At 36.3% G+C, this 20,989-nt stretch overlaps 1 protein-coding gene across 24 annotated transcripts in view; it reads right to left on the reverse strand.

Moving 5' to 3' along the window:
• The window catches only part of Ppfia2 (PTPRF interacting protein alpha 2), a 580,223-nt gene that overhangs the window by 219,881 nt on the left and 339,353 nt on the right, over positions 1–20,989 (reverse strand). For all 24 annotated transcript variants that reach the window (XM_008852254.1, XM_029555664.1, XM_008852263.2 and 21 more), the window contains one exon: positions 2,127–2,291. In XM_008852254.1, coding sequence (XP_008850476.1) covers positions 2,127–2,291 — 165 coding nt within the window. The remainder of the gene's footprint in view (positions 1–2,126; positions 2,292–20,989) is intronic.

The raw sequence follows: 20,989 nt of genomic DNA on the forward strand, positions 1-20,989 counted from the left end.
TTTAAGTATGCTAAGCTCATAGAACTTTTGTATAGTACATTTTTCTAGATTCTAAGTTGCACAACTGTTTTATTCTAAAATGTATTCACATAATTAGATTATTTTTCTAAAAATCTTTAATTTCTATTCTGGTCAAGAATCATTTAGACACGTGAGGTTTTTTTTAAAAAAAAAACTTTATTAATTTTAAAGTTTTTTGTGTATGTTATGTCTGCGTGACTGTAAGTGCACCCATGTCACACAGTGCCCACAGAGGTCAGAAGAAGGTGTCAAATCCTCTGGATCTGAAGTCACAGGTAGTTGTTAGTTGTCATGTGTGTGCTGGGATTCGAACCCAGGTCCTTTGCAGAGCAGCCAGCTCTTGCTCTTAACTGCTAAGCCATCCCTTCAGTCCCCACTTAAGTGAGTTTTACAGAGAACATGAAAAAACTCACAATTCGCTGGAACATTCACGTAAGTAACTTAAAAACTGTTATGTTTCCTCTGACTAGGTCATGCTGGTCTCACAGACCTAGTTCATGTTAACTGTTGGTTGCAGCTTAGGGTTTCTGTCTTTGATTTAAAAAGAATAACTTTCCTTGCTCATTCTTAAATACTCAGATGAAATATTAGTCTTAGAAGATATTTTTAACTTCTTTGTTACCAAAAATAAAATCAGTCCCTACTTTTGTAATCTCATGTTGTATTGCACACTTGTTTTTATAACATTACTTGCCATTGATATGTGATGGAACAGCACTGTGGCATGTCAAGTCCTAAGGAGAATGTCTTACTTTATGTGCCAAATATTTGTCAAGGAATATGGCACAAAGTAAATATTGTCTAGAATCTTGCAAATTTTTACCGCGTGCTTTCATGATAAAAAGGAATATAATAGAAACTAACCATTAAATGTATTAAATATTCATTTGATATTATAATTAACATGGATCTTTACATAATATTTACTTTTCTTCAAAGTTATACAGAATGTCTTTGCTTCTCATGGATAAATGAAAAGTAGGATATAATTTATTCTAAATAATCTAGGAGACCTAATATAGTTATCTTTATGCACACTACATAATTCTCAATTCTAAGAACCATCTGAAAGACTGATGATAAAAATATATAAGTACATAAATAATAAATGGAACCCAAATCTCTGCATGTTCAAAACTAGATATAAGCTGGCAAAAATCTCTGGTTTGAATTTTAATGCTCAGAACTTGTCATATATTTTACAATGAAGTGCCCCAATTCTTGTTATACGAAATCCTAAAGCTGTTTAATTTTTAAAGTTCATTCTTTGAAATTTTACAAAACTGAAATCATTTCATAAGCTTTACTAATCTCTAAAGGGTATTATCTTCATATTGTCTTATATATGCCACTAGAAAGTATTTGAGTAACAACTGAGGAGAGCTTACAGCTTCTTTTAGAAAGAATTAAAAACAAGTTTTCTTCTAATACCTAATGTTATTACATACTGAAACTGTCACTTTAAAATACGTATAATTTTCAGTTAGTGGTCTCTTATTTTGACATTTATTGACATGCATTTCTGAGAGAAAGAGAAGGGATTGGAAAGAGATGACAGAGATACAAATATGGAATGCTATTAAATGACATTAAATTTCAAATAGCCCTCTAGACACTGGGCATCAGTATGTAATAGAGTTGTAATTCTGACAAGTAATAGATTCAGTGGTATAAATAAAAGAATATGATCACAAACACTGTCAGTGCATATATTGTTCAAATTTTCATTTTAAAAATATTTTATTTATTGTTTTTGTTGCATGTATATGAGTGTATTGCCTGCATGTATGTAAGTTTACCCGTGTTGGGCAATGTCCACAGAGGAAAGAAGAGGGAGTCAGATTCCCTGGAACTGGAGTTGAAGATGGTTGTTGGCCACCATGTGGGTGCTGGGAATGGAACCTTGGTCCTCCGCAAGAACAGTGTTCTTAACTGCTGAGCCATCTCCCTAGCCCCCAAAACTTTTATTTTAATAACGATAATTTTTTACATAACACAAATGTGTTCCTTTGGACTGACTTATTTGATCGCTTGAATACAAATAAGAAGTGCCATGCTAATCACAGAAGCTTACATCAGCCTAAATGTTTTTGTCCTTACTATACCTTTTCGTCCAAGGCCTTGTGGTGCTCAAACAAAGATTTCAGTGCCTTCAGAACCTCCACTTCACTGGACACTCCGGAGGGAGACTGAGCTTGCCGCTTTACCACAGTCATTCTCAGTGACCTTTCATGCCGTGACACAAGGCACTCCAAGTGCTCCAGTAACAGCTGTTGGATTTAACAGAACATGTATTTATCTTAAGAGCAAAACTCACCAGCATATTTATGTGACTTCTTGTTTAAACTATTACAGGTTTACATAGTATTCATGATATCCCTTATAAATACAAAAGGGTATCAGCAAAGACAAAGAACCTGGTGAAACAATTTTTATAAAACACATTAAAGGCAAGCTGTTTGTTTGCATACATCACAAATTATTGAATTAAATAAATGACTTTATGCAGCCTTCTAGCAAGTACAATAATTTTAACATCAAATTAGTGGAAATGAACTACTTGGAATTTTTTGTATGATCCAAATTGATAGTTATTAGATAACATTTATCCTTTAATAAATACAGGAAACATGATTTTTAATAGAGCACTATTAAAACTACTGACGTCACCTACAATTGATTATTTAAAGTTGTAATGTGAAGAAAATAAGCATAATCATGATAGGTACTTAAATTACAGTTGTACTCACACTACACTCATATCACAATATTTAGAATTTGTTATGGAAAATATATTCAAATAACTCTAATATAGTAACTGAGATTTCCAGTAGTAATTAAGGAGGTAGGGGAGGTGGTTGAGACTATATTGGAGCCTACATTCCCTTAAAGCAGTCTCTGGGACCAGGGTGAAGAAGAAAGTCCAGAGACCAGTTTCTCATCTGTTACCAACTCTGTGCTCCTAAGTTCTGCTTTTACATGCTTTGTAAACTGGGGTTTCACATTTGCCTGCTTGTTAAAATAGAGCACTATGTTTGAAGACGAATATACATGGGGAGAAAAACACATTTTGTTTTCACAATGTCAGTAGTGAGGAATCACAAACTCACAAGTTTTGTGAGGCCATAAGAATAATACTGAAAAGCATATGCTAATAAGCTGTGTCTCTGCAAAATAAAGTAGAAATAGACAATAGAAAAGAGGAAAGGCAGACATAAGACGGGAAAAAGCAAAGAAAAAGTATTTTTCAAAAGCTTAAGTTACAGTGAAAAATTTTGGATACAATTGACTCAATGCCTAAGGTTATTATATTTCTTAGTTATTGATAGATTAATTTCTCTTCATCCACTGTCACTACTTATAGCTAAAGGTATTAGAAGCTTTTAACCCAGCATGGCTACAAAAGAACTTAAGTCTCTGAAATCTGAAACACAGATCAATAGACAAGAGTCAATTTAAAGTCAAAATAGTACAGACTGAGCACTCCTAGTTCCAAAGTCTAAAACCACAAATGTGAATTCTAAAAGTTTTAGTTCATTTTTAATTTTCAAATTAAGAATACTCAAGTGGCAAAGTATTTTCAAATATTCTGAAATCTAAAAAATTCTAAGATATCAACACTTCGAATCCTGATATATCACAGAAGAGATATTAAAACATGTAATCATTTTTCATTATGAAGATGACACAAAAACTTTTCCTTTATTTACTTATTTTTATGTAAGCCTTCTTTTATTTATTAATCTATGATTATAGTGTTCTACCACCTTCATTCCACAGGTACACTGGCTTATCTGTTAAGTCTAGACTGTGTTACATGTATGATGAGAATTTCCATGACCTTTGCCTGTCTTTCTGACATCAGTCTTGCCCTGGTGAAGTGTAGACACAGCAGCCTAAATTCAATTCCTTAATACGTTCAAAATTTGCCTGCACCATGTTTACTGCTTGAAATATTTTTCCTTTGCCTCCTTATTTGGTCAGTTCATTTTCAACCTGGAAGATTCAACTTCAATAAAGCATTTTTTCATGACTCATTTTAAAGTGGTCCTCTCCTCTTCACTGCCTTCACAATTCTCTATTTCAATCCCCCCCCCACCTTTTTTTTTCCAGAGGATGCCATGATGTATAGGGTTTTGAAAATATATTTATTCAATTTACTTATTATCATGCAAACTCCAAGAGGGCAAGCAGTGTCTTCCTTGAGTTTTTAGCTTCTTTGTATATTTGGTTGTCAGCTTAGCTACTGACAAATTCAGGTGTACAATGCGTAATGAATTTTTATAAAATGAATAAGCAAAGTTACTTTTCTGTATAGCTGCTCAACGGTGTCAAAGTTAAATTCAAGGCTGTGAGTACTTTGAGTTATTGCCTAAAATCTTAGGCTAATCTACATGACTATGTACATGAGCATTTTAGGTAAATGATGCCCATGAAAAAAAACAGGATTTAAATACAATTTTTTTCTCAAACTGTAAATAAAGGTATGTTTATTTATATAATAATTCAGTTAGTAATTGGCATCTTATATTGCATGATACCAGTGTCGGATTCAGAAATGTATGATATTTATTCACCTTTAGGAAATGAAATACAATGAGGCATTAAAATAAAACTACAGATAGCTGTTATTAAAGGCCTGCTAAATTTTTTCACCACAATCTGTAGTTTAGACAAGTTCCTCGCTCTCTAAATTTCAGTTTCCCAACACAGAGCACAAGAAACTACACTGTTCTGTCCCGTACCATACAATTTTTGCTGATTACACATTCTTACAAGATATGACCCTTCTGAAGGGATGTCTTAGATGAAGACACATAAGTATCACAAAAGAATCATAGTTTTGCAATTATGAGGATAAACAGTCTCTTTATCAGCTTGAAAATTTTTTTTTATAATTTTATGTATATGAGTGTTTTGTTTGCATGTTTAGAAGTGCATTGCATGTGTGCAATGCCCATGGAGGCTAGAAGAGGGTGTTAAAGTCCCATGAACAAGAGTCACAGATGACTCTAGTTAGCTGCCATGTGATGAATGATTTCAGTTAGCTGCAGTGTTGGTTCTGGAACTGAACTCAGATCCGCTGGAAGAACAGCTAATGCTCTTAAAGGCTGAGTTATCTCTTTAGGTCCTCCTGATCAGATTTGCAGTGAGCCCCTGGAATTTAGTCCTGAAAACTCAGACTACACATCTGTTTTTTTCTTAGAAATCCTTAGCAAAAAGCTAAGAATTCTTTTTCCTTTTTCTTTTTTAGTTATTTTTTAAATTTTGAAATTAAAAAAAAATTATTGAATTTTTATGTATTTCATACCGAACATCTTAATCATCTTTATATCCCCTTCCCCATTGGCACCTCCCATAGCACCCATCCCCCTGGGATTTCATTCATTCTGCCATTTGTGTTAAGGCCTATCGAGTCAAGTCAGTGTCCCCAGAGGTTTTTCAGTACAAGTTTTTCCACTGAGGTCTAGTCAGCCTATCTAGCATGCTTCCCTTTAAGATCAGGTCTTCCTCACCCAGCAGTAATCAGCTGTCAATGGTTTTTCAGCTAAGATTGGGGCCTGCTGCCCATTTCCACAGTTCTACACTAGGTTTTTGTATGCTTGAGTTTACATTGGTCTTGTGCATGCTGACACCATTGCTGTGGGTTCATATGAGCAAGGTCCCAGGAGCCTGTAAGACTCTATATCTATATGGTTGTGACCTACTCCCTAGCTCTTACTATCTTCTGCAAGGGTCCCTGAGCTCTTACTAATCCTGAAAACTAACTGGCTGTTTAAACTAACTCCAGTGAAATCTGTTGTCTGCAATTAGGAGCTTATTAATACACACGGTATTAGGTTCTACTTACTATTAAAATTTGACTTTGTAATTGTCACTGCAATGGCCTGGACACTTCCTTATTCCTTAAATATGATAGTTTCTTGTCACTGTCACTTTTTCCATATATTACTGCATTCATAATTCTTGTTAGTATTTATTATTCATTTAGAAGAATCTCCAATATGTTATTCTCTAAATTTTTAAGTTTTGTGGATTCTAATGATCTCAATGTCTATATAGTATTTACTAACTCATATCTAATGACTTCACTATTGACCCTGTTATTATAAGTAATATCAGAAGCCTGGGAATATATGTAGAATTAGGTAGTGTTCATTAGGAAGTGTGAGATAAAATGTATGATCTGTAGTTTTCCTCATTCTCTACCTCTAGTTGGCTCTACAAACACACAGCAAATGAACAGCAGACCTTAATCTTATCTGAAGGAATGTTGGCAACTGATTGCTGCTAGGTGAAGAAGAGATAATCTTCCTAAAACAAAGGACTCTAGATAGGCTAACTAGACTCAGTGGAAAAATTTGCACTGGGGACACTGACAACCCAAGGATGACATTTTATATGGGCTCCAGTGGGTGGAGGGGCTATGGGTGGGTGCCAGTTGGGACAGGGTATAAAGATAATTAAGACTGCTTGAGATATTCTGTATGAAACACACAAAATTCAATATATATATAAATATAACATAAATATATATAAAAGAAAAACATCACAGAGAATTTTCAGTACCTAGTTGTTGGAAGCCTGAGGCTCAGCCATTTCTCGGGGCTGCTGGCAGACCTGAGTTGGTGACCTCTACATTCAGGCCACAACCTCGGCTCACAGCTGGGGCCAACTAGCCTTGGCCCAAAACCTTGGCTCACAACCTTGGCTCACAGCCGTGGCCAGTAGCCCACGGCCTTGCTCTAGTTTAGGTGAATAGCTCTGTTCTCGGTTAATCAATAGATTCCTCCCTTAGAGTACATCAGGACCCCTGTGTTCTGACTGATGTGATTACTCATTCCTTGCCCCCTTGTTCTCATTCTCTATTTAAACTCATGCTTGTGCTTCAATAAATGAGACGAGCAGAGCACTGTCTTGTCTCCATTTCTCTTGTTGCTTGCCTCATCCACGGCCCCACCTCCAATCCAGGTACCTCGTTGCAGACCCCATGGGCCGGGACACCTAGTCACACTGCTTAGTTTGTTCTGAGCTCATTTGCACTCCTCAATGGACACACATATCACCTTCCAGAACCACTAGCATTGTAAAACTCACCAAGGCCAGTGAAAACCAACGGGACCCAAGAAGATGGCTGATCCTTTGAAGAAGAGAAAAGAAAGTGAAGATAGGGAAATGTCAAAAGATGAATACAAAAGTGCCAACCTCTGGGGAGAACAGACAAGAAGGATACCACAACCCTAGCAAAGAAAACACTCACTTCCTCACCAGAGCAGCTCACATTGCCATATCTGACAAAAAAGTGCCTATCACCTCAGACAAAAGGACACATTGGCCAAAATGACAGTTATCATAGCCAAAGTGGCTTCAGCACCTAGACATTTTTAAAAGGGCATGGAGATATCATATGTGTAATTTTTCAGTAGGGTTTTGAACTAATATGTTTCCCTCTATTTTTTTTACACTAGTTAGGCTTATTTTTCTCTCCTCTCTTCTCTCCCTGACTCACTCTTCCTCCTTCCCCCAAGTTAAAGTATCCCTATTTTCCCCATTCACCCTTAACAATACCTGTCTTCTATGGTCTCCCCTCTCTTGAGCTCATTATCCCCCTTTACTCCTATAGTTCCTTGCATAACCCTCCCTCTCCCCTTCCCATTTAAATAACCCCACTTTACTCATTTCTCTTTTGGTAACACCTGTCTCCTATTGTTTTCTCTCTCAGGCTCCTTCTTTCCCTTTAGGATCTACCAATGTGGGACAACATACATCTTTTGCTTTGTGTCTGTGTCACTTCACTTAGTATAACAGTTTCTAGTCCCATCCATTTTCCTGTGAATTTTATGATTTCATCTTTCTTTAGAGCTGAGTAGAACTCCATTGTGTAGTTGTACCATATTTTCATAGCTGATCGTCATTAAGGGAGTGGCTCTACATAGGCTGACTAGACCCCAGCTGATGATCTGAGGGACTTCTGGGGACACCAACTTGACTAGATAGGCCTGAACATAAATGACAGAAGGCATGAAATTCAGTGAGGGGTATGAGAGGGTGCCTATGGGGAAGTGGGTATAAAAATGGTTAAGATGTTTTAAATGAAAAACAGAAAATTACATTAAAACATACAAAAACAAATAAAAATAAATCAAAAGCTGGAAAAGAGAGCATGGAGACCACTCTAATTAAAACATTAGTAGCAATTCTGGTAAGACTAGACCTGCCATCCTGGCCAAGGGGGCAAATTATACGAAGGAAGATGCTGATGAAGACTAGGATGATGACAGGTGGAAGAGGAAGGGAGGAAGATGGAAATGAGGGGGACTGCCAGTTAACATTATTGAAAGCAACAGCTCCTGCTCTTGCTGCAGTGGTCTTGCAAGGACTGGGATGTGCAGCACATGATGACATTGAGGAAGGGAGGAAAGTGACTCTGAAGAACTTTTGTAGACCACAACATCCAAAAGAAAGCAAGGTCCTGCGAGGCACATTCACGTAAGCTGAGCATATAGCCGAGGAAGGGAACAAACAAAAGAGGGCAGAATCTAGGGTGAGGGTGATGAGCTTCAGAAAGGAAGATGAGGAAGGCAGCAGCTGTGGAGAGAAAGAGCTAGTCACAGAAGCTCCTGACAAAGGAAAGAACGAAACGATCAAATAGAAAGTGGTTCTTGAAGCCAAGAAGCAGAAAGCAGGAGCCCCAGAACCAACTGCTTCTTTCAAGCTCTATAGAACACCTTGTTGCTAACAACTCTGGTATCAAAAACTGATAGCAGTGATCTTTTTTTTTTTTTCTGAAATTTATCTTGCTGCAGTGGCCAGAAGTATTCCTTGATTATGTGGACTCTAAATCTGCTAATGCCTAGAAAAACACTTTGGAACTCCCTGCTTCCAAACGTTTGCCTTTGGCATTGAAACAAAGTTGAAGAAAAAAGAAAAAAGACATGAAAAACTGAGATATATGAAGTCATTAGGCCAAAAAAACAATCTCCCTTACAAAGTCATTCAAGATGAATTAGCAGAAGATTTTGAAAATGTCATGAAGATCAGATTAGTCAGCAAGGATGGGGAGATTAAAAGGATTGCTTATATTGAATTTAAGATAGGAACTAATGCAGAGAAAACCTGAAGAAAAGCAGGGAACAGATCTGCAGTCAATCTGCTTCCTTGCAGAAAAGGTCAAAGTCAAGGCTATAAAGTTTCCATCAAAAAAAGAATTTGGAAAGGTGAATCAAACATGCTAGTTTTAAGCATCCTCTCCTGCAGTTCTATAGAAGTTTTTCAGGAAATGTTTGAGAAGGTGGCTTCTATCAAAATGCACTACAATCAAAATGGCAAATATAAAGGGTATGTATTTATAGAATTTGCTTCATTTGAAGATGCTAAAGAAAGTTTAGATTTCTATAACTAACACGAAGTCAAGACCAGAATAATCAGGCTGGAGTTGCCTGATATCTAAAGGAAGAATCTAGGCATTATAAATTCTCTTTGTCAAAAGTCTGAGGATATTACTGACAAACTGTTGAAAGGAATCCTTTGATGAATCTGTTCATGCAAGGATAGTCACTGAACAGAAAACCAAATACTTCAAAGAGTTTGCTTTTGTACTTCTCAATAAATTTACCAAGGAGGCCCTGGAAGATGGAAACTGGAGAAATGTACCAGGCCATGTCTAAGAGAATAGTGGCTTTAAGGGGTGTGTCCATCAGAGATGAATTTGCAGGCTAAGGTAGTGACACAGAAGGCCAGTGGAGATTTGATGGCACAGGTTGGGGTGATATGGAGAGGTAGACAGCTTCAGAGGTGGGAGAAGAGGAAGAGAAGTCCACAAGCTACAAGGAAGATTAAAAAGTTTGAATAGCTTTTGTGCTTAGATATTTCACTTCTCCAACTGGAAGACAGGAATTGTTTTGTTTAATAAAATTCAATGGTAGTCTAGAGTAAGGAAGTAAATACATTGGTTCCTTGAACTGATCGTTTATAATAGAAACGGTGAATTTAGGGGCTAGGGAGGTAGCTCAGTGGGTAAGAGCACTGGCTGTACAAAAATGAGGACTGAGTTCTGATCCCCAGTATCCATGCTAAACATTGGGAGTGGTCATTGGTATGCTTGTTACCTCAGCCCTTTGTGGAGAGAGTTAAGAGGATAATTTAGTCTTTCTAACTGCCAGTCAAAACAAACAAACAAAAAATTCAGCAAGTTCTGGTAAGTGATTCTGTCTCTAGGGAGTAAGGTGGAGAGTAACAGAAGAGGATACTGAATGTTCTCTGGCCTCCACAGGTTCACATATGGGCATTCACACCTGAACACATACAAGTACACATAAAGATACACTGTCTACCCCATATATATACATGTATGTATGTGTGTGTATGTGTGTGCATGTGTGAAATGATGAATTTAGTTTACCCTTAAGGTCTTTCCTTCAAGATATCCAAAACAACACTGTCTTTTTTGAAGCATTTGGTAATATATTGGTAGGAAGGAACTTAACCTCTACAAAGTCCTAGTAACAATGATCTGTAAAGACAAGGAGTAAAAATTGAGAGATATTGATCTTAAAATGGATTCTTATTTTCATAGGGATGAGAAAATCTGCAATGTCAGAATCTTCACAATAGTACTTGTAGTATAACTGGCAGAATGGCTTGACCCTTCAGGGTCTTTATTGGTCTGTACTAGATTCTACGTGTCTTAATAAGAGTAAGGATTAGGTTGTTATTAAAATAGTAATGCTAAGGATAATAAAGGACTCTATATCTGAGTCCTGAGTCTATAGTGATTCCGGACTTAAATTACCCAAGAAAATATCTTGACTTTCTTTAGAGTTAGAGATTTCAAAGAATAAGGTGAGTTTGAACAATTTAAAAAAAATTTTAAATTATTATATTTTATGTGTTTAGTGTATTGCCTGCATGTAGGTAGGTACACTCATGTGGTGCAATGCCCACAGAGGTCAGAAGAGGGTGTCAGATCACTTGGAACTGGATTTATAAATGGTTGTTAGCCACCATGTGGATACTAGGATTTGAACCCAGGTCCTCTGCAAGAGCAGGCAGTGCTCTTAACTGCTAAGCCATCTCTCCAGCCCTGAGTTTGAACATTCTTAAGAATGATAACACATTCTTTTGTTAATGGCAGAAGTATCTTGCTAATTTTTTTCTTATACATATCTATCATGATTTTTAAAACTTATCTAGGACATAGAATTGCCCTGATATAAAATCTGTCAACTAATAAATGGATAATGAAAATATGGTACATGAACACAATGGAATTGAGATGTATAGAAAGATAAAATTATGAAATTTGCAGGTAAATAGATGAAACTAGGAAAAATTATATTGAATGACATAATCTTTGTACAGAAACACAAATGCCTTATATTTTCCTTCATGTGTGGAACCTAATTCAAATACATAATTTTCTTTGCTCAACAAACAAAATTTGATTCATGTTCCTGTAAATACAGAAACACAGAAAGGGGTCATAGATTGGGGGGGTGACTTAAGGGAGAGGGAATAGTAGAACGTAGATAATTTTCAAAATAGAGAGGGCTCAAAAAATGTAGACGGCTAATGCTGAATGTGGGAAGGTTTAAGTAATAACAAAAGAGGAGAACTGGGGGAGGGCTAGTTGAAACCTAAGGGACATGAAAAAAATTATACGAAAACTTACTGTTTTGGAACCGGGGATGGTTCAGCCTACACAAAATGATATTTTAATAAATTATATAAATGAACTTAAAGATAAAACCCACATAACTGACTAAATAAATTCAGAAAAGGTCTTTGACAAAGTCCAGCATCTTTTCATGATGAAAGTATTAGAGAGAACAGGGATGGAATAAACATACTTTAAGGTAGTAACAGCTGTATTTGACAAACTCATAGGCAACATCATCCTTAACAGAGAAAAATTCAATAAATATCATTAAAATAAAGAACAAGACAAGGCTTTCCACTGTCTCCATTCATATTCAATACAGTGCTTGAAGTTAGCTAAAGCAATAAGAGAAAGAAATAAACAGTATACATATAGGAAAACAAGTCAAAGTATCCCTCTTTGCAGATGGTATGGTACTTTAAGAATGTTTAAATTTTACAGCTTGTGTTATATATGAATTCGAATCCAGTTTTAATAACAAAACTTACATATAGTTTCCAGTTGCAGAAAGAATTTGCATGAAATGAATATTTTCCTATGGACCATTTTGGCTACCATATGATTCACATAGCACAATTACATCTGAAAATAAAACTCTTTAAGCAGTTTGCTTTCATGATCAGCCTACTCAAAATCTTTATTTTAATTATTATTTAATATACTCTATTTTTCTTGAGGCTGGAGAGTTAGCCCAGAGGTTATGAGCACTGACTGCTCTTACAGAGGACCTGAGCTCAAGTCCCACCACCCACAAGGGGGGCAACAACAGTCCTAACTCAAGTTCCAGGAGATCCAAAGCCCTCTTCTGATCTCTATGGGCAAGCATGACATGGGTGCACTTGCACACATGCAAGCAATACACTCATATACTAAAAATAATAATATTTGAAAATGAATAAATAAATATTATTCAACATATCCTATTTTTCTTGTATATGTGTCTAGTAATCATATTGGAATAACTATTGAGAAGATATATGTCCTTTAATATTTATTCTTGCTATATTTATCATATTTTATCATAGCAATTTTATGAACATATACACACATAAAATATCTGTATTCATCTAGTAGGGTCTTCTTTTAATACTTACTATATTTTTTACTCATTGAGTACATATGCTTGGTGGATATTATTAACTTGCACAGACATTTGGTAAGTACAGAAATGTGTCGTTTAGTAATGGCAAATGTTTGATTTGATCTGAACATCTATTAAAATTGTTCCCTGTGCACAAAACTAAAGGACATAATGGGGAATGTTTCAGCTACAAATAATTATTAATCTTTTTTTAACCCATAAAATTAAGTTACGGGTTAGTTATTCACAATAACATTTCTATTTATGTCATTAAACGTTGTCAAGAGAATGTCATATTTTGAAATCCTCTGCCATAAAAACTGTATTGAAACAGTTTCAAAACCAAGGGCAATTCTCCAATCAGGTATGTATATGCAGTAAGATGTTTGGAAATTCTAAGTTTGACTTTGCATTTGAATCAATACTTATAATTTTGCCAAAATTAATGTCTTTTATTTGATCAACTTGAGTTCATTGAAACTACAACAAGAACAAGTTGTTTGTTATGCATGTATCTTGCCTATTTAATAAAAATTAGTTAGAAATAAATTACACAATTTGAAACAAACTTTTCTCTCTCAGCAGATGTTATTTAGGGGTAAACTGAGAATAAGATTTCTGAAAATAGTCTCACCTCCCTTTACTTCCCTGGGTTGCACAGCCTCAGTGTGTCCTGGTGCCAGCACTCTCCCTTGGTAAGTCCAGCAAACAATGTCTTGACTCCCCAAGGCTCATTTGCCCTACCAGCTTCCCCCGCCACATCTCTTCTCCTATCCTGGGTACAGACCCTTTTCTTCTCTCGGCACCCCAGACACCGGGGCCACCACTGCTTCCTCATCCTGTGCATTGAGTCAACCCAGTACCTCCCAGTAGTCTCCAGGAGCCTTGGGGCCTCTTCACAACCCCACCTCCCTTTGCATCCCTGGTTGACACAGCCACCAGCTTCCTGAGACCAGCATCTTTCCTAGGCCTCACTCCCAGGCCAGCTCAGCCCCCAAATTCCTGAAGGCAGCATCTTTCCTGGACAGACCCAGAACTTAGGGAAAGCCTAAGAGCATCTGAGCCTCCTCTCACTTGGGCCTCTGTAGGAACTCCTAAAGACAAAAGCAATTAGGTCACTCCAATATAAAATCAAAAGAGAGAAATTGAAGCCTAGACCAACCAGCTTTTCATGCCAAATAAGTAAAACGCATAACAAGTAAGGCACAAAAAATTTACAAAAAGAAGCACATCTAAACTCAACAAAGGAAAGCTTGAGTCTCACAAGAATCAGAAACTACAAAAGAAATTCACATGTCAAAGTCACAGAGAAAAAAATAATAATATGAAAAACCAAAATAATATATCCCCACCAAGAACCAATAGTCCTCTAGAGAAATACAATGAGAACTCCCTAGAAATAACACAGGACATGGAACTCAAAAGAACAATTATAAACAAGATAAAAGAATTCAATGAATTTGAAGAACTCAGAGCCAAAGAAATCAAAGCACTGAAGGAAGATAGGGATAAACTTATGAATTCAGAAAAGAATTAGAAATATTGAAGAATACTCAGGCCGAAATGAAGAAGGAAGTGAAACACTCAGTAAGCCAATTAGAAACGACAGGAGAAAGCCTCACCAATAGGATGAATGAACTGGAAAACAAAATAACAAGACTGGAAGTTAAAGTGGACTTTAGACCACTCAAGCAAAGATTATGAAAAGTGTAAACTAATACAAGAATGGAATACGCAAGAATTGGGTGACACCACAAAAAACCAAACTTACTATTCATAGGCATACAGGAAGGAGAAGAATCTCAATATAACGGAATGATATGGATATTCAACAGGATTGTCGAAGGAAATTTCCCAAAATTAGAAAAACACATACCCATACAAATACAAGAAGCATATAGAACACCAAATAACCAGGACCAGAAAAGAAACTCTCCACAGCACATCAGAGTAAAAATACTAAACGTTCAGAACAAAGAGACAATACTGAAAGCTGAAAAAAAACAAAAACAAAAAGTCACATATAAAGGAAAGCCCATCAAGATTACAGCTGACTTTGCAGTGCAAACTATGAAAGCCAGAAGAGACTGGAGCAAATATTACCAGTTCTAAATGACCACAGATGCCAACCCAGATTACTCTGCACAGCCAAAATGTCTATCATAGTTGAAGGGGAAAGAAAAATTTTCCATGATATAAATAGGCTGAAAGAATTCATGTCCACAAAACCAGCACTTCAGAGAGGTCTTGTAGCAACACAAAGAGCTGAAGAAAGGAACGAGTGTACATCAATGAAGATATAACTGTGGAAATGCACAGCTATATCAAGAATGTGAGAAGAAATAAAAATGGCAGGATTCAATACACATTTTTCATTAATGAATTTAAATATCAGTCAACTGAACTCCAGTCAAAAGATAAATACTAGATGAATAAATTAAGAAACAAAATCCTTTTTGTTATCTGCAAGAAAATCATCTCAATTTCAAGGACAGGCACTACCTTAAGGTGAAATGATGGAAAAAAAATATACCCAATACTAAGGAAAAAGCAGGCATTGCAGTTCTAATATCTGATAAAATAGACTTTAAACTAAAACTAATCAGAAGAGATAAAGAGGGCCACTTCATTCTGATAAAAGGAACAATTGACCAAGACGATATTGTAATCATGAACATATATTCACCAAACTCTGGTGCACCCAACTTCATAAAATCAGTACTACGGGACTTTAAGACCCAGATTAATCCCAACTCATTAATAGTGGGGGACTACAATACCCCATTGTCTCCATTAATTAGGTCAACAGGACATAGTATTAACAGAGAGACATCTGAGTAAAACAATAACATATATGAAATGGGCCTCACAGACCTCTACCGAATATTCCACCCAAGCACCGAAGAATATACTTTCTATTCAGCGCCCCATGGAAATTTCTCCAAAATTGACCATATACTGGGGCACAAAACAAACCTCAACAAATACAAAATGATTGAAATAATTCCATGCATTCTATCAGACTACAGTGCAATAAACTTTAAAATCAACACCGGAAGAAACCCTAGTAACTACATGAACACATGGAGATTAAACAACACACTCCTGAATGATGAATGGGTCAAAGGAGAAATTAAGAAAGAAATAAAAGTATTCCTGGAACTGAACGAAAAGGAAAATACAACACAACAAATCCTCTGGGACACATTGAAAGCAGTCCTTAGAGGGAAGTTTATAGCTCTAAGTGCCTATATTAAAAACCATGAAAGAACATTATTAAATCACTTAACATTGCAACTCAAGGCAGTTGAAAAGCAACAACAAATGAAACCCAAACCCAGCAGACAAGAAGAAATAACAAATATCAGAGCAGAAATTAATGAAATAGAAACAAAGAAAACAATACAATGAGTCAATGAATCTAAGAACTGGTTCTTTGAAAAGATAAACAAGATTGAAAGACCGCTACCCAGTTAACCAAAAGAAAGATAGAGCACCTCCAAATCAACAAAATCAGAGATGAAAAGGGAAACATCACAACAGACACTAAAAAGATCCAGAAAATTATAAGTGGATACTTTAAAAACCTATATGCTACTAAATTTGAAAACCTAAAAGAAATAGACAGGTACCTAAAAGCATCAGAACCACCAAAACTAAACCAAGAAGAGACTAGCAGCTTAAACAGACCCATAACACCTAAGGAAATTGAAATAGTAATATAAAACCTACCAACTAAAAAAAGCCCAGTGCCAGATGGATTACAGCAGAATCGTATCAGATATTTAAGGAAGATCTACATCCAATACTACTTAATTTATTCAAAAAATAGAAATAGAAGGAGGACTTCCAAATTCCTTCTATGAAGCCAGCACACTCTAATACCAAAGCAAGATAAAGATACAACCAAAAAATAAAACTATAGACTCATATCCTTAATGAACATAGATGCAAAAATTCTCAACACAATACCAGCAAACCGCATACAGACACATATCAAAAAGATCATCCACCATGAACAAGTTGGCTTCATTTCAGAGATGCAGGGATGGTTTAATACATGTAAGTCAATAAATGTCATATATCTTATAAATGGGCTCAAAGACAAGAACCATATGGTCATCTCAATAGATGCAAAGAAGGCCTTTGACAAAATTCAACATGCATTTATGTTCAAAGTCCTAGAGGGACATCATTCTAAATGGAGACAAACTGGAAGTATTCACATTGAAATCAGTAACCAGACAAGTCTGTCCAGTACGTCCACTCCTTTTTAACATAGTGCTTGAAACTCTGGCAAGAGCAGTAAGACAAGAGAAGAAAATTAAAGGAGTAATAATTGGAAAAGAAGAGATAAAATCATCCCTTTTTTTCAGATGATATGATATTTTCTAAGAGATGCCAAAAATTCCACCAGAAAACTCCTAGAAATTATTAACACATTCAGTAAAGTGGCAGGTTACAAAATTAATCTATAAAAGTCTGTAGAAAGAGTACATGGAAACACTGCTCTTCACAATAACTGCAAAAAAAAAAAAATTTCAGAATAAACCGGACCAAAGTCATTAAAGGCATCTACCATAAAAATTTTAAATCTTTGCCAGGTGTGGTTGCACATGCCTATAGTCCCAGTACTTGGGAGGCAGAAGCAGGCAGATCTCTGTGAGTTCAAGGCCAGCCTGATCTACATAGTGAGTTCCAGGACAGCTAGGTCTTACAGGGAGACCCTGCTTCAAAAAGACCAAAAAAAAATTTTTTTTTAAACCTTTAAATAAAGAGATTGAGGAGGACATCAGAAGATGAAAGGACATCCCATGTTCATGGATTGGAAGAATTAATATTTTGAAAATGACCATCCTACCAAAAGCCATTTATAGATTCAATGCAATGCCAAACCAAAATCCCCATGATATTTTTCAGAGAATTGGAAAAAAACCACCCTAAGATTCATATGGAAGCACAAGAAACCTCAATAGCCAAAGCAACCCTGAGCACTAAGAGCAATGCTGGCGGGATTACTATACCAGATATTAAACTGTATTACAGAGCTATAGTCATAAAAACGACATGGTATTGGCACAAAAATAGACCCATAGATCACTGAAGAAAAATTGAATACCCACATATGAGTATATGCAATTTCAGCCACCTGATATTTGACAAAGGGGCCAAGAAATTTGACTGGAGGAAAGACAGCATGTTCAGCAAATGGATCTGGCAATACTGGATCTCCACCTGTAGAAGAAAGAAAGTAAGCCCCTGTCTTTCACCTTGTACAAAAGTCAACTCCAAATGGATCAAAGACATCAGTGTGAATCCTGATACTCTAAAACTGTTATAAGAAATCTTTGTCAACAACCTACAAGATATAGGTATAGGAAAGGATTTTATAAACCGGACATCAACTGCCCAGGAAACAAGGTCAAGAATCAACAAATGGGGGGACCTCATTAAACTAAAAAGCTTCTGTACATCAAAAGAAGCAACCAAGGAAGTGAAGAGAAAACCCACAGAATGAGAGAAAATCTTCATCAGCACCATATCTGACAGAGGTTTAACATCCAGAATATATAACGAACTCAAAAACAATCAAGGAAGGAAGTAACCCAATTAAAAGATGGGTTAAAGAGCTGAACAAAAGAAGAAATAAAGATGGCTAAGAAGCATCTTAAAAGGTGTTCAACATCAATAGGAATTAGGGAAATGCAAATTAAAGCCACTTTAAGATTTCATCTTACCCCAGTCAGACTGGCTAAAATCAAGAGAACAAATGCTACAAAATGTTGGAGAGGATGTGGGGAAAAGGGAACACTCATCCACTGCTGGCGGGACTGCAAACTTCTTCAAGCCGTACAGAAAGTAGTATGGAGAACTCTTAAAAAAACTCTCTTTAATTTCTTGTTCATTAATTTTTAACTAACTTCATAAAAGAATAAGAATAAAAAAATATGATTTATTTTAGAAAAAGCTACCTGGACTGCTGAAAAGAATGTATATTCCACAGCTGTTGGATGAAATATGCTATAAACATTTATTAAATCTAAAAAAAAAAAAAACTACAAATGAGCCGACCATTTGACCCAGCTATGCTGCTGCTTGGCATATACCTAAATAACTCATCCTATTACAGAGACATTTGCACATCTACGTTTGTTGCTACTCTTGTCACAATAACGAAGAGATGGAAGCAACCTTAAGTGGCCCTCAACTGGTGAGTGGATAATGAAAATGTGGCTCATTTGTATGATGGAGTTTTACTCAGCAGTAAAGAAAGATGAAATTGTGAAATTTGAAGGTAAATGGATGAAACTAGAAACTGTTATAATAAGTGAAGTAACAGAGACTCAGAAAAAAAATAAAATCACATCTGTTCTCCCTCATATGTGGATCCTAGCACCAAATCCTTATAAGTGAGTATGTATCCAGACACAAATACAGGAACCAGGATAATGAAAAGTAACAAGGGATGTAAAGGAAAAGGAAGACTCTGAAATAGAACAATAGGAAACAGGTGTTAATAAGGGAGATAAAGACAAAATGGGATTATTTTAAGGGGTGGGGGAGGCAAGGTTATATGAGGAACCTATTGGATAAAGGGAAAGAAGGAGCTCAAGAGAGGTAGGACCATAGGAGAAGGGTATTATTAAGAGAGAAATGTGAAAAAAGAGGGCACCTTAAATGGGGAAACCATGGTGGAAGGGTTAGACAATGCAAGAAATAAATAATGCCTAGTTAGTTTTAAAAAAACAGAGGGAACCATATTAGTCCAACAACTTACTGACATTATACGTAAAACCAGATCAAAAAATGTAATATATGTCTAGACAAGGTTTATCTGAGAGCATTTGGTCTTTTCCCAAGCTTTATCTACATGGCACACAGTAATTTAAAGTACCAGCCTGGTGGTACTAACCTTCTTGGATGTTTAGCAGACATAGATTGAAGCCTATACTGATCTGGTCAGAGGAACTGAAAGGACAGATTTTTCTCCTTGTACTCCAAGGTTGACTAAGTTCCAGGGGACTATGAGCATCTCACAAAATGCCCTGTAACTGTGGTGAGTCACTTGTCCTCTTGATCAAGGAGGCCATGGAGACCCCAGCAGATGGGCCTGAACTAGTGTCCAGTCTACAAAGAGGAGGGTCAACACAGAGAAAACATTTTCTCCATGCTTCCCTGAGAAGCCAGCCATGGTCAAGCAGGACGTTTGACTTATCTTCACATAGACAGAACTGGTAAAGAGAGGAGCCAGGGGTTCTTCCCAAGCCCATGATATCATGAGGAACAGATCCTCAAATGACCTAAAGAGTAAAAATAAATTGTTTTATCTGGGCCAACTGTAGGGTCTTAAACATCCAAAAGGAAAGTATAACCAAAGATTAATGGGATCAATATAACTTTTAAGAGTCCATATATATACCTAAAACTACATAACAAGAAACAATGCCAGACAGGAGATACCTTCCTTTGAGTTACTGACCAGGGTGGCGCAAGAGACTCCCAGACAGTAACCCAGCATAGAAGTGGGAAAATGAACAGCAGACCCTAATCTTATCTAAAGGAATATTGACAACTGATTGCTGCTAGATGAGGAACAGTTGATCTTCCTAAAGCAAGGATCTCTAGATAGGCTGAGTAGATTCAGCAGACAGTCAAGCAGTGGAGAATGGCTGGGGGTGATGACAACAGAGTGGACAGTAACAGGGATGACAGAGTATATAGGCTCCAGTGTGGGGGGGGGAGGCTATGGGAGGGTGCAATTTGGAAAGTGGGTTATAGATGAATAAGATTGTGTGGGATGTTCTGTATGATATATACACACAAAGTCAACAAACTAAAGAAAAAGACATATTTGAGTAGGAAGCATAAAAATTTACTTCATCTTACTTAGTAGAGGTAATAAACATTACCAGTGAAATCTACCTGATGACTTTATATCCATACTCAGCTGCAAAGGATCCGAGTGTAACTGCCTGTGACTAGTAATAATCATATACATAGAGATTAAAAACACAGGTGCAAACATCTAAGTGTTAGTAGCATTAAAAATGTAGGAATCAGCATATTTAAAAATGAAATGAAGATCTTCTTTAAAGGGTAAAAACTCATACAATTTTATGTCTTACAGGGTTTATACTGCATTCAATATTATATAACTATATTAATTCAACTGTGAACCTAAAAATTTACAGTCACTTTTGAAATAGTTGTATCCTTGCTCTGGAAAT

Source organism: Nannospalax galili, unplaced genomic scaffold (genome assembly GCF_000622305.1).
Source record: "Nannospalax galili isolate Female #2095 unplaced genomic scaffold, S.galili_v1.0 scaffold390, whole genome shotgun sequence".
Classification (NCBI taxonomy): Eukaryota; Metazoa; Chordata; class Mammalia; order Rodentia; family Spalacidae; genus Nannospalax; species Nannospalax galili.